Source organism: Eublepharis macularius, chromosome 3, assembly GCF_028583425.1.
Source record: "Eublepharis macularius isolate TG4126 chromosome 3, MPM_Emac_v1.0, whole genome shotgun sequence".
Lineage (NCBI taxonomy): Eukaryota > Metazoa > Chordata > Lepidosauria > Squamata > Eublepharidae > Eublepharis > Eublepharis macularius.
Genome location: NC_072792.1, coordinates 59042732 through 59058199, shown reverse-complemented (window position 1 = coordinate 59058199; position 15468 = coordinate 59042732). Strand labels below are relative to the sequence as shown.

Genomic DNA, 15468 nt, shown 5'->3' with positions numbered 1-15468 from the left:
TGTGGAACCAGGCCATGTAGGTATATGGTAACTCTGCTATTTTGTGTCCGATTTGCTAGAGTTCAGGGACACATTCTTTGGAAATCCAATTAATGTAAATAATATGAAATATAGCAACTAAAGTGCCCTAAGGTATCTGTGAGATGCATTTAATGCTTTTTCTCTAAGAAATGAGACATACATATCCTTCTCCCATTTGTAATTGAGCTTGATTTTAAATGTACCTTGGGAAATGATTCAGGTAGCAGAGGGGTGCTTAATAAATGAATGCCTATTTCATTTTCTGATATTTCTTTTATTTTCTGGTATCTCTTTATCTACGGGTAGCAATAGCAATATGTTCTATAGCTCCTTTCATTTTGACAGCAATTAGAAGTGCAGGAAATAGTGTGAAGGAGGCTCTGAAATATTTTAATGAAGGATCTGAAAGTCTTACACCTTTATTTGTAGAACTATTACATGAGAAGTTCTTGCTTGTAAAATAAATATTTCTCTGTTGTGTCCTCCAGTGGGGATGGGATTTTATGGCTTCCCTGTTGCTGGTGCTACTGCAGATAAAGCACAGATTTCCTTGCAGTTTCCCTGTCCCAATCTCCTGGAAGTGGTCTCCCTCCTCTTTGGGCCACAAGGGATTTCGCAATTTTTAAAAAATGGCACAAGAATACCGTTATATTGCTACATCACTGTGACCAGTGGGTTTTTTTGGTGCTGGTATTCATATATAAAGTTGCAATGATTTCCACCAATCCCCCCCCCCAGGACTTCAGAAAGCCCCCCCCCCAAGGTGTTGGTACACATTACCAGGGAGCATCACAAGAAAAAAAACCTGGCTGTAACTATAGAAGGTACACAAATGTACCATAATGCTATAGGAGGTACACAAATGCTATAGGAGGTACACAAATGTACCATAATGCTATACGAGATACACAAATGTACCATAATGTAGGGAAAAAACTGCTTTCCCCAAGCTTTGAACGCAGGGCACATCACTCATGCAGAACAGGTCTGCGTGTATGGGTGTGAGGGGGCAATTTCTTCTAATTTTCTCCTTCTGGTGCTGCCTCCTATGCCACACACCACACAGTGGCACAGAGGGTCCTAATCTTCAGAAGCAGCTTTTCAGGAGTTCAGGGGGTTGCAGCGCCATCAGCATTTTGATGGGAAAGTGTATGTTGTCAAAGGTCACTTCCAGATTGGTGCTGTTTTCCTTGTCAGCCCTTGTCCAAAATGTTCCTGTAGAACATCAGAGAAAGAATGCAGGAAAAATGTCAGCGAATGAGGATAAGTTCACAGAAAACTCTGTGGAAACTCTGCATGCATGCCTCTACATTTGCAACAGCGATGAATGGAAAACAGAGAATCTTGCAGTGTGAATGAGAGAATGGGTTTTGCAGCAAAATCAAAAAGAGTCCAGTAGCACCTTTAAGACTAACCAATTTTATTTTAGCATAAGCTTTCGATAATCAAGTTCTCTTCGTCAGATGCCTGATACAGAGACTGGTCAAACACAGAAGAGCAAGAGAGGGAAGAGGCAATTGGGGGGGAGGGGGAGGGAGCAATCAAAACATTCCTTTGCTAGTATATGTAAACATCTCCTTTTGGTGTGTGTATCAGTTGGCTTCAAAGGAGTTTGCCCTGTTAGTTTGTAGAAGCCAAACAGCTAGACCATCCAGCGTTATTAATACATTAGTGTAGATGTAACTATCAAATTAGCCAGATTAAGGACAAGGCCTATTAACACTTTATGTACAGGCTTTATGTACACCACATCCAATGTTTGTTCGAGTACAGCAATCAGTGGGGTTAATCCGAATTAACTGACCTGCAATAACAAACCAGACAGTATGTACTAACACGAAGAGGCAGCTTGGAATATTATTGGAATTTCGTTCTGCAGCCCTAATAGTATGCAAGTCTTCTTTCTCGCTCGTGCCCATTCTGCCTTCAGAACAATATCTACGGAACTGGAAACCGGGGGGAAAACCCGAGCGTCTGTTGCTGACAGCTCGCCCAGCGGAATGCGCACATGCCCAGAAGGGAGCAGAGCGGCAAGAGAGGAGAGGCAGCCGGGGCGGGCGCTCTCTTGTTCCGCTGGGTGTGGCGGCCGAGCCTGGAGCTCCGAGGCGCGTGGCTTCGGAGGCGTGCCCTTCCTCGTGTTGGGGGGCGGTGGCCGGGCTCCTTTTCCGCGCCCACGAAGAGAGCAAGGAGGCTATGGTAGTGGCGGCGGCGGCTACGGTAGCAGCAGCAAAAGAACCGGAGACTGCCAGGCAGCCATGTCGCTATTGTCTCTGCTTCTGCCTGCCCTGCGCGTCTATTATATCGGCTTTCGTGTCGTGCTGCATCAGTTACTCCGCCGTTTCCGCCCGGGCTGCCCTTTCAAGCCAGGTTAGTGGGTTTCGCGCCAGGGGCTGCGGCGACAGTGGGCGCATCTCTGCCTAGCGCGGAACTTGGGTGCGCCTATGCCTCGCCACCCGCCGTGGGGTTAGCGTGTGATCTGTAGGAGGCAAAAAGGGGAAATGCGGCCATCAGGACTCCGGGCTCGTCTATTTCTTTTGCCTCCTCCCGCCCAGCAGAGAGGACTGAAAATGCCGTTGTGCCGCTCAGCCCGACTCTGCTTTCCTGAAAGAAGGCAGGCTGAGCAAAACGTACCCCAGGGCTTCAGTTCTTCGCTAGGAATCACCCAGAGGGAACTTCCCTTCCTCGGCCCTCGTATTGCAGAGCAAAGGCAAAGTTAGGCCACGTTGTCAGCGGTGCCAAACTCCGCTCTGCAGGCGCTGCCCGCTGCCTTGGCCTCCCGAAGGCGTTCTGCTCCTCAGCAAACGTACACACGCCCCCTTTCGAGTTTTCTGCTCCTGGGCAAGAAACTCCAATTACTTTCCTGCAGGAACTGCGCTGCCAGTTCACTCTCGTTGGTACGTGGACGTTGTGTGTACATCTAACACTAAAATGGGGTGCTGGACCCCTAAGCCCTGCCTAGTCCTCCTAAAGAGCTGCATCTGACGAAAAGAGCTCGAAAGCTTATGCTACAATAAAGTCGGTTAGTTTTAAAGGTGCTACTGGACTCTTTACTATTTTGCAACTACAGACTAACACGGCTAACTCCGCTGGACCTAAAGAGCTGATGTCTCTTAGGGCTTGCCCTTTGTGTATACCAAAAAGGAAGCAGTTGACATCCTTAAACTTCTACTGTGTATGTAAATCCAAACGAGTTTTATAGCTAAGTAAGGTTTTAGCCCTAATACATCTTTTGGGGGAGAACAGCACTCTACCTTCCTTGGTACTGATAGAGGGCCTTCCTCTGCCTCTGCAGGTTTGGGTACAGCTGTGGCTGGCACATCCATGCATGCTGTTTAATGCCCAGCCTGAAGTGGCTGACTTTCACTATGACCCAGGCTTGAAAAGAACTGCAGGTTAGGATTTCTTCATAGTCGCCCAGGACTATGTAAATAATTTAACGGCACTTTCCTACTTAATATTACAAGCTGAAGTTAAACTTTCCTAGTTCATGAAATCCGGTCTAGGGTAGAAGAGAGAAAGCATGGGTTGCAGTTAATGTCTGCGTGGAGGTTTTTTGTCTCCTTGCCTTTTCTGTTGCTTACATAGGATCTATGCAGTACCATGCATGGCTTCTGATTTGTCATTTTGGATGTTTTAATGAGCCCCTCCCACACACCTTGATCATCTAGGACTGGACAAAGAGCCCTTTATCTTCATTTGGATGCTCTTCAGGATGCTCTTCAGGTTTTCATTACTGGCTTCCTTCCAGGCTTATCTAGTCCCTTGCCCTGTGGTGTGATTTCTTGTGAAAGCATACAGAGTTGCAGAGACATGACAGGATAGCTATGCTTTTTCATATGTCTGCCCATTGACATAAAAAGTAGAGGTGGGATTGTGTTACTCATTTAATATGAAAAAGGAGCATGTTAGTGAGAGGAGCTAAATCTTCATTTGCTTGATCTCTTCCACGCTGTCACTCCAGGCAGTTTTCTCATATCATACTGCACTTTTGATAGTCAAGCTATGTGGGAAAAAAATTCCTTGAGATATCAACATGGGGAGGATGGAACATCCTATTTTTATACTTTAAGAAGACTTCTCCCACTTTAACCATGACTGTGGTGGGCACATGAATAATGCACATGGCCTATGTTCAAAATAGCATATATTTGCCTTTTATCTTGAGATTTCTAGTTACTTTCCAAGTAAGGAAGTTTATGGATACTCATAGAGTAAGGCCAGCAGTGTCTTTCCTCATGTGAGATTGATCCACATATTAGTAGAACTTCTAGTTGTTATTCCTGACTGTCAGCATCTTGAGTGGCATTTGGGATGGGCACCTTGATCTAAATAACTATTGAGAAATATGCCCTCCTGAAAGCTTCCAAGCCATTATTAGCTAGGTGCGTTCTGCTTTCTTCTGTGACAGTTCCACTTTTATGCCTTCTTGAGTAATTTTATAGTAGTAAATATTTAACATGAATAATAATGACAATAATGATGATGATAATAATAATAATAAAAATTTCTAACCCACCCTTCCTGCAAGCGGGCTCAGGGCAAGGTACAACAGTTATAAAAATTACAATACAGTATAAAACAAGAGTTCATATCATAAAATCAACAATTAAACAGATATTAACTGTCCCAAGATGGGGTCAGTGCTAGGTTCCTGCCCATCAACATACAGGGGGAGGTAAGCAGACAGATAATGTACTGCAACCCATACGTGAGTCAGCTAATGAGTGGACACTACATAGCCCCGTGCTGTACCCATACGTCAGGCAGCCGGCCAGTGGACGCTGTATAACCCCACACTTCTAAATATATTTAGAAATGTTTTGAGAGATTTTGAAACTAGGGAATGACCCTTTTTATTGGTTTAGGGAAAATTAACATTTGGAGGAAAACTGAATAAATGCAACACTTAAACTGACTGTCATGGTTTGAGAACTTGAAATGTGTCCAGAAACAGGATCTAAGATGGCTTGAGCGAGTGTGGCAACGATGTCGGGATGAAGAGGCAAGATCATGAAAGCCTATGAGGTGGCAGTGAAGGCTGTGAAGAAGGATTTTTACACAGCCTCCATCGCGTTAGCTAGCTCTCGCTTGGCAAAACTTTTTAATGTGGTTCGATCATTGGTCTCCGTTATCAGGGAGGATGCCAAATTTTGAATTCAGATATTAGCTGTGAAGCCTTTGGGAGCTTCTTTGCTGATAACATTTTGTCTCTCCGCCGCGACTTGCCAGCCATGATTGATACAGTAAATGAGCTAGAGACTCCTTGGCCATCTTCTGGGCCGATACTTGATCATTTCAGACCACTCTCTGGGGATGAGATTGACATGACCCTGCGAGCAGTGAGGCCCATCACGTGCCCCTTGGACCCATGCCCGTCATGGCTGGTGAAGGCCAGTGCTGATGGGCTATGGTCCTCCTTGGAGGCCATTGTTAACTTATCTTTGGACTCCAGGGCTTTTCCCGGGGCACTAAAGGAAGCCGTGGTGAGGCCTTTCTTGAAGAAATCATCCTTGGACTCCTCTGACTCAGTCAATTACCTTGCCCTGTTTCTGGGCAAGGTGATGGAGCAGGCAGTGGTGGAACAGCTGCAGGGTTTCCTGAAGGATACCTCAGCCCTAGATCCCTTCCAGTCCAGGTTCCACCCAGGACATGAAACAGAGACATTGCTGGTTGCCCTCACAGATGATCTTTGCAGGCATCTGGATTGAGGTGGTTCAGCGCTGCTGATATTATTGGATCTTTAAGCAGCGTTCGATAATGTTGATACTTTTGACCCACCGCCTTGCCAGTGTGGGGATACGAGGGACTGCCTTGCAGTGGCTTGTCTCTTTTCTCCACGGTCGGGTGTTTAGGTTCAGGACTCTGGCTCCCAACCCTTGATGGGGCACCACTTGTACCAGTTCTGAGGGTTAAGAGCTTTGAGGTGATTCTGGATGCCTCCTTGAAAATGGAGGCGCAGGTGGCAGCGGTTACCAGGTCCTCTTTTTTCCATCTACGGCAGACCAGGTAACTTGTCACTTACCTTTCAACCTGCGACTTAACTGCAGTGATTCAGTCAGTGGTCATCTCCAGACTGGATTACTGTAACTCACTCTACGCAGAGGTGTCCTTGAGCCTGACCCGGAGATTACGGCTGGTCCAAAATGCAGCTACACATGTTATTCAAGAGGGCCAAGTGGGATTCATATAACACCTGTACTACGCCAGCTGCATTGGTTGCCAGTGGAGTATTGGGTCAGATCCAAGGTTCTGTGTTAACCTACAAAGCCCTATGTGGATTGGGACAAGCATATCTGTGGGACCTCCTCTCCCTATATATTCCCCGGATGATGCTCCAATCAGGAGAGAAACAGCCTACTTGATCCTGGCTCTGACCTGGCGGAACTTTCTGTCTATGGAGACCAGGGCCCGGCCAGATTTGTTATCCTTTTGCTGGGCCTGTAAGACAGAGATATTCCACCAGGCATATGGTTGAGGCTGAGCCAAACCTCCACCAGCATGGTAGAGAGGGAAGAAAATGATCTGAACCCTCCCAATTAGGTTGTCCATCATCCTGTTTCCACATTGCTTAATATTGACATCTCTCGCTTCTGTTTTAATTAATTGTCTATAATGTTGATGGAATTTAAATGTTTTAAATTGTTTTTATGAAAATGTGATATTTATTGTGGCTTTTAAATGATGTGATCCGCCCTGAGCCTGCTTGTGGGGAGGGCAGAATAAAAATCTAAAATAATTTTAAAGAAGTATAACTGGTATTTTTTAAATATAAAATAATTACTAGAAATAAACCTAATACCCTAAACTAACTAAATATATCTTCACTTTTGCTAGCTGGCAAAGTAAGAGAAAATAGTTGACTATAGATGTCATGGAGTTAGCAGTCAGTAAGAGTAACAACAGGTAAATTTGAGTCCAGTTTCAGAGAATGGCAAATAAAAATATGGTTAATAATTACATTTCTTAACAGTACTGAACTGTGTATCAGCAGGTGTCATTGTAAACAAAATTAGCTGTCCTGAACCTATATTTATTGTGATTTGTTCCAGTAAATAGTATCTTAGGAATATTAGCATAACTGAAATTCGTTTCTTCATTCAGAAGGAGGATCTGATTCTTTTGATTCTAAACTTTTAATTCATATTCCCTTTTTGTACATAGTCGGTTTGAATTAGATTAACAAATGCACACCTTTCAATATCACTTTACTTCCCTGTGTCTTTACTTCCCTCATCAATATTGTACTTTGAATTAATCTCTCTTATTATAATATAATTATAAGCAGCATTCCAAACATTTTTATTTTTCAGTCTTCAATCAGAAATCTCACAGAAAGAAGGAGCAAAAAGCTAAGAAACCTATAGATAAAGTCATTCTGAGTATCAAAACAGAGTGAGAGCATAAAAAAATCCTCCCTGTTAAAAGGGAGGGTGGATTACTTTATGGAGACTGGAATTGGGCTCATTTGCTGAAAGCCTAACTAGATAATATGTTAGGAGTTTCCAGTGCTTTTAAAAAGTCTCACCACATGTGCAGCAATACACCTATGTTTTCACAACAGGCCACATAGTGCCCCGAGGTAGTTTTCAATTGGGTATGTGGAACAGGAGGAGGCCTAACCGCCCCCCTCCACCTCACAATGGTCCTGCTCCAAAACAGGCCCTCACACTCCTAATAAGAGATTTCTTTTGCTATTTCTCATGTCAGGTTGTGTGGAAGAAATTTTATTTCTTCTGAGTATGCTTAGAATTGAAACTGCCCAGTAGTGATGATGGCAGTGCAGTGAAGAGTTTAAATACAAAATTTCATAAAGTACATAAAATTCATAAAGTACATAGTTTCATAAAGTGCTGAATTCAAACCAAACCTTTGTGCTTGGATGCATAAACTGCCTTTATTCTGTACAAATATTGATGAATAAACTGCCTTTATTCTGTACTAATATTCCTGCTGTGATGCATTTTGACTAACTTGTTTTATGTCAGGCTTAGAGTTTTGTATGTTTTCTAGAAGATTTCAGCTACTTTCCTTATGTATTAAGAGAAACAAATGGCAGATCTTTTGTTGAGTCGAGCCTATAAAACATGTCCGTGTGACTGGATTCATAGAATTCTTTCTCTTTCATTTTAGATAATGTTTGTACTGTTTGGTGTAGTCTTAGAGTAGGAGCTAATCATTGATCTCACTGGGACTTAAATCTTCATCAAATATATTTAGAGTTTCAGCTGTAAAGTTTTTGCGTCACTCTTTGTTGAATTTTTTTTTAAAACCCTGCTTCTTGACAACTGTTCTGTTAAAACCCTGATCCAGGCCTTTCTTTAGTTATTTTATACCACTTTACCACTAACGTCACTTGGCTGGAGAGTTGTGAACCTCCTCACCATCCACACTATATCGGATCCACTGTCAACTTTAGGTGCATAAGGTAAAGTGGATTTCTTTTATACGTGTTTTTAAAAATATATATATACACACAGGGCTCCTTAATCCTGTACCAGAGACCATAGCAGATACAAATCAAGACTTCTTTTCTGGGGTCTTGCAAAGTGTGTAGTGGATTATGTGGATAACTCAAATGGTTAAGTAGTTGGTCTGTGAATCAGCACTCTGCTAGTTCGACTGCCACGAACTCTGTACCCAAGGCTATGTAGCCTTGGGTAAACCGCTCCCCTCAGCCCCAGCTTCCCAGCTGCATTGTGGGGATGATAACAGCACTGATTTTGTTCACTGCTTTGAGTGTGGCCCTAATCTGTCTAGAACAGCAGTATATAAGCACAGATGTTATTGTTATTATTATATAATAAAGCATATAAATTGTTTAGTCGGTAAGCATGAGCTGTAATCTCTTCCCACTTTAGTGTGATGACTGACCCAGTTAGCAGAGCTGAGAGGTATGTTATGCTTAATGGGCACAATGTTTGTTCTTTCAGCATTTCAGACTTGAAGACAATAACTGGACAGCTTTGACAATTCATTATTTTTATCAAGGAAAAGTATCCAAACCCTGGCTGTCTAAAATCATACACTATAGTCCCTACTGGACTCCATGACTAGTTGGGATATCTCTGAGTCCTGTCCTTTCTCTCTCCAAACCCCAAGTCCTCTTTTTGTCCGTTGGTTGACTGTTAAACTCTTCAATTTAACACTCCTCACTTCAAGCTTTCAAATCTGATTGGTGTGCTCTGGATGGGAAGAAAATAGGGTGAAATTATCACACCTTTTTATTTTTTATTTTATAAATGAGGGCACTCCTCTGTGCATCAAATCTTTGGAAATGTAATGTACCTTCTTTTCTTATTTTGATCTCAGTTGTTATTCTATGTTGGCCTGTTGTCTAAGAAACCCTAAAGTTTCCCTCTTCGTTAAGTCACCCCCCCCCCCCAAGATGTCTCAGTAGAAATTAACATTTATATAACTGTTACATTGGATGTGAAATACGTGCATGTATTTTATAGTGAAGACAGTTGTAGTGCAGGCATCTGTAGGTAGCTTCAACAGTCTCAGGTTTTGCAGAATTTCCATACAACATACCTATGTTCTACTCAAGGGCAGAAATTGCATCCATGTTCTACCATGATGCAGCAGAAAGTGTAGGGTAGGGCAGGTCTGTTCAGTGTGAAGACCTCTGACCGATTGTGGCCCTTAAGTAATTCCAAATTCCTATTATCTGTGTTTTTTCCCGTCTCTGGGAATGTATGTGGCCTATGAAGGGATGGGGATAGAATGCTTACATATATTTTGTATTGCTTCTTGAGATTCAAAAGTTATGTAGTGGATATGCTTCAATAGCTGGCCAAAACTGAGAGTTATGAGAAAGGGCGGGAAGTAGAAACTTCAGGGTTCTTCCCCCATCCCACCCAGCTTTCCAGAAGCCCCTAGTAGCTTTTATCTGTGGTCCAGGGAGGAAAGCGAGGTTGATTGTGGAAAGGTATCAGCAAGTTTAGAAAAAACATCATGGGGTTGCTTTCTGCTCATTGCATAGCTAACCAACTGAACTGCAAAACCGTGACAACATTAATTTGTCTAATTTATCTCCATTTCCCCTTGCTTGTTTGTTTGGAGTGTGACTTCATAGCCATAAGTACAATCTGTACAACAGTATAGACAGATTTTTGTTCTTCAGCTACTAGATTGAAGGTGGGTTGACTGCAGGGCATATCTTAATTGTGAACTCAGCTTAGTTTGTTTGCAGCAGGCTTGTTGTAATAATGGATTCTACATGCTTATTAAATACCAAAGCCTGCCAGTTGTTTTATTGGTCTCCTTTCTCTTGCTTCTGAGGTTCTCTGTATTCGAAGAGGCACTCTGTAGCTGAATTACAGTTTCTGGTAATCCCCCAAACACCTTAACTTGGACTGAAATGGAGGAACTTGAAACAAAAAGTAGATGCTGATATGAATCTTCTTAATATGGAACTGTTCAAGCCAGAATGTATTGCATACTTGTGTCAGCTTAGCTTAGAAGCTGTGAGAAAACATAGCGAGGATCAATTAAACAGATGCCCTCTTGGGAATGATACAGCAGAATGGTATTGGGTCAGTAATTTGTGTCAGCAGGTTTTCAAGCACAGATATTAATCAAAACAGCCATTTTTAAGCAATGAGGTTCAGGCTGTCTCTTGTTCAGCAGCAAATATGATTGCAACTGTATATTTAGAGGGTTTTAGAGAACTTGTTGGAATTCTTAGTTCCCGCTCAGAAATTAGTATTGCTAGCCTTGAACATCCAACAAATAAAATAAATTGTGCTAATGTAGCCGACTCTAAGAATGTAGCTTGGCATAGAAAAATGGTGTGAGTAGAAACAGTTGTCAAACAAAGTTATGCAGCTTGACTGTGAGGGCAGGGCAGCCGAGTGGCTTCTGGCTGGATGATCTGTTCCCCCAATGAATAGGAATTATGGGCTGGAGGTTTATATCAAGGAAGTATAGGTGTTTGCTTATTCTTGAGCACCTGACTTTAGTCAATTGAGGGACTTTCATTTTTTTCACCCTCATCCCCCAAACAGTTATTTTGCTGCTGAAAGAGTAAAGAGGTCCGTGTAGGCTCCCAGGGACTCGCATAAAGCTGCTTTATATGAGTCGGAACATTTGTCTGTGAAGGTCAGCATTGTCTACACTGTGGCTGCACTCTGAGAGCCAGCATGGTGTAGCTGTGAGAATGTTTGACAAGGATTTAGGAGACCCAGGTTTGAATCCCCACTCTGCCACGGAGGCTTGCTTGGTGACCTTGGGCCAGTTACACACACTTAGCCTAACCTACCTCACAGAGTTGTTGTGAGGAGAAAATGAGGGAGATGAGGATGAAAGCACCTTGGGGCTCCTGTTGGGGAGAAATAAATAATAATTTCCAGAGATCTTCCCTAGCACCTACAAACTGATTCTTTTATCTGAAGATGCCAGGGATAGAAGCTGGGACCCTCTGCATGCCAAGAAGATGTTCTACCACTGAATCATGGCCTCACCCCCTCAAGTTCCAGATCTGGCTTCCAGATGGAAGTCTACACTTTTCAAAGTGGTATAAGAAGCAGTATTTCATTAGGTACTTCTTACATGTTTTAATTAATGTATATGATATTAAAAAGTCAATTATAGGTAATAAAGATTCAATACAAGAAGAAAAGTATCAAAGCATTTCTTTATACTACACAATATTTTGTCTTATACATTGTATCACATTCTTCCATCTTTTATCTAACCTTTTTGTCTTGAAATTTCTTGGAATCTTAAGTTACATACTTTATCAAGTCAGTCTCTCTTTTATGGAAAAATTGATCGCTTTTGTAGCCCTCCAAAGAACTGAAATATATAAGTAGATTGTTTTAGATGGGTAGCCTTGTTGGTCTGCAGTAGAACAGCAAAATCGAGTCCAGTAGTACCTTAAATACTAATAAGATTTTCAGGGTATAAGCTTTCGAGAGTCAAAACTCCCTTTGCTTGATTCTTGAAAGCTTATACTCTGGAAATCTTGTTGGCCTTTAAGGTGCTGCTGGACTCAAATCTTGTTAAAATTTGCAAAATTCTTTGTCTTCGATCTTCCCAGAAAATAGTGAAAACTTTGTTTTTATAAATAACCCTTCTAGCCTCATCTCAAGAAAACAGTCAAACGTGGAATTTTCTTACCATCACCTAAATCCCTTTTTGTTCTGATCCTGGTTGCCGTTGTGTATGCCTGTTTCTCATAGATAGCCACTGTGATGGCGGTGTAGTGGTTAGAGTAGAACCTGGTCCAGAACACAAGAGACCCAGATTTAGATCTCCACCCTGCCTCAAAGATAAGTTATTGATCTTGGATCAATAACATACACAGCGTAAGTTATCACACAGGGTTGCTATGAGTGTAATAACGCAGAAGGGAAAACATGTATTCCACCTTTTGGAGGAAGGGCAGGATAAATATTTTAAATTTATGTAGTTCAGATACAAGCAGGATATAAGTAGGCTCTTGATTTTTTGATGATCCTAGGTGTACACAATTATTAGCTTCTTTCTTAAGATTAAAAAAAGGGTAAAGGTACTCCCCTGTATATGCACTGAGTCATTACTGACCCATGGGGACGTTTTCTTGGCAGACTTTTTGTTACGGGGTGGTTTGCCATTGCCTTCCCCAGTCATCTACACTTTACCCCCAGGAAACTGGGTCCTCATTTTACCGACCTCGGAAGGATGGAAGGCTGAGTCAACCTTGAGCTGGCTACCTGAACCTGGCTTCCACCAGGATCGAACTCACGTCGGGAGCAGAGAGACTACAGTACTGCAGCTTAGCACTCTGTGCCACAGGGCTCCTGGTTTCTTAAGATTTGTTCTTATCAAAAAGTCATATTCTGTTTCCTGCACACACCACACATATGAACTGCACTCATCCTTGTGATGGCACCAGGCATCTTCCCATAGGAATTTGGCAACTATAATGCTAGTAAACTAAGATCAGACAGTTGGCGAGAGATGCTGATGTTGTGTGGTTTGAAAGTCTGTGCCTCCCATCATGCTGGCATCTGAAATACCATCTGGCACTGCTGCTAATAATTACTAAAAACGCTAAAAAGGGCACCAAGTGCAGCATTACTCTACTCTGTGTTAAATGCAGTGTGATTTTGGCTGTCCATGATAATATTCAATAGATTGGTGGCCTCTAGAAACCTATCAGCATTAAATGTGAGGCTATCCAGATAGGTGGATAGAGAAGCTGGGTTTCTTGAGTTGGCCAAGTTATGTTGGGTATCTTACTGTATCCTTATGTTTTCTCTTCTCTTCAGATAGTTGTAACTGATATGTGAAGTCTTATGTTTTGAGAGAGTCTCTGTGTTTGTAGGTTTAACAGTGTGGAAAGTCTTGCCACTTTCAGTAATAAATGTTAGAAGGATGATTTGCTTCTCCTACCAGAGGACTCTTTCTTAAAAAAAAAAGGTCTAATTTTCTGTTTCCTTGCCTAAATTCAAATTAAACTTGTTTCACCGGCAATATTGCTTAATATTAGTGAGAACAGTGTCTTCTGTTGCTCCTTTCTAAGAACCAAAACATATTGTAAGAAAGAAAGTGGCCCCAAACCTTATTGTTACAAGTTCTGATGATGAAATCCCATGTAAATGAATTCAATAATTGAATAATATTGATTCAGGGAAGTGGCTTAGGCTGCAGTCCCACAAACTTGTGCCTGTGCACACACATATAAACATATGAAGCTGCCTTGCACTGAGTCAGATCATATCAAGGTCAGTATTTTCTACTCTGGCAACAGTTTTCCTGGCCCCTTTATCTGAATGTCCTGTGGACTGATGCGTGGGAAAGAACGTACTGGAGGGTTCTTTTAAAGGTTCTACTTCAGTTGTTCACGCATTCTAATAGGCAAGCTGCTCTAAAAGTCCAAAAAAGCTATACACAGGCTACAACAAACCAGTTTGGTTACTCCCATTGTTGTCTCCCATATTGGTTCTATGCTCTGTACATTACGTTAGTCGTTGGCCTCAGAGAGATGGGGGAAGGGGAGGATTGAGAACCAACTTTCAGTTTGTAAAAGCTTCTCTGCTGCTTGACCTTGAAGTAATTCTTACCACAGGTGGTCATGAACGTATTTACTTACAAACAGAGTGGATTTGATTTAAATTGAATTAATTTAAATCACTAGTCAGACTAGATTTAAATCATGGTTTTCTACATAAAGACTCATTCTTTTCTACATAAAGACTCCTCACACTTAGCTTCTTGTGCTGATATATTCTACTCCCAACAATCTTCTATTCATTGAATTTTTTGAAACTTAGAACTTAAGAGGTAAAGGGTTGGTTCGGTGTACTGAGAGCAGAACCACAAGTGACAAAAGGCACAGATTGGACACTTGCCAGCTTCCCTCAAGTTTTGATGGGAAATGTAGGCAGCTTGGCGGAATGTTGGACAAGTGACAGTTGAAGAGTCCATTGGACAGCAGTCGGACAGCCAAGCTTCAAGACTAGGATGCCTACATTTCCCATCAAAACTTGAGGGAAGCTGACAAGTGTCCAATCTGTGCCTTTTGTCACTTGTGGTTCTGCAAAGGAACAATGGGATTAAGGTATTTTTCTCAACTCTGCATGTTTATTTTGTAACCTTTTTGCTGTGAAGAAGAGATGTGATCTCTGCAGACACAAATTCACAGTTTTGAGAACTGTAAAACCAAGCATCTGTGATAATATCTTCTAGATAGAAAAATTGCCCAATAATCTTACAGCAACCTCTGGAAGAACATGACATTGTGAACTGATTAATGGAATTCATTTACAAAAAAATGTAAACATTGCATGAATATACAGCTCATATTACATAATTTAAAAAACTAACCCTTATTTCATGATGATAACCTTTGGACTATAATGTATCTTAAATAGAAAACTATCTTTAGATAAATTTTTCCTCAAAAAACATTTTATTTAAAAAATCCAATTTAAATTTAAAAATCTGATTTAAATAAAAAAATCTTTTAATTTTTTTTTTAAAAAATCATTGATTTTTATCCACCCTGCTTACAAACCTGAAGTTGAACATTTCCAGGGCCCCAAAAATGTGCTTTCATGCTGAACATTTTTCCTCTTGCCTGTGAAAATGATGGGCCCTTTTCTTGAGCTTGGAGCCATGGCATAAGGAGAGGGATGGCCCCATTGAAATGGTAATGAAGTTTGATTGGCTTCCAAGATCACTCAGAGTCTGTGGACTCATTAACATTACCCAACTCCTCAGTGGAAGAGCTTCTTGAATGAAAGGGATCAGTGTGAATTAAAATGGATGGTTTGTTCCTAGTTCCATTTATAGTGCTTTTTAATTCTACTTTCAATCAAGCATTTGTCTACAACCGGAATTCGTGCATATGTCTACAATGCTATTATATTGTCTCACTTTACAAAGGGGGCATTGGGCTACCCTCAGACGTATTCATATGTTAATAATAAGGTACGTTATGTTTATTCACAGAAGCACTGA

At 41.6% G+C, this 15468-nt stretch overlaps 1 protein-coding gene across 2 annotated transcripts in view; it reads left to right on the top strand.

Moving 5' to 3' along the window:
- Nucleotides 1-2184: 2184 nt before the first annotated feature.
- Nucleotides 2185-15468, top strand: part of LOC129326080 (E3 SUMO-protein ligase ZBED1-like) — a 198868-nt gene continuing 185584 nt past the window's right edge. The window contains exon 1 of one of the 2 annotated variants that reach the window (XM_054974186.1): nt 2185-2388. In XM_054974186.1, coding sequence (XP_054830161.1) covers nt 2277-2388 — 112 coding nt within the window. In that variant the 5' untranslated portion in view covers nt 2185-2276. The remainder of the gene's footprint in view (nt 2389-15468) is intronic. The other variant, XM_054974187.1, reaches the window with a different exon arrangement.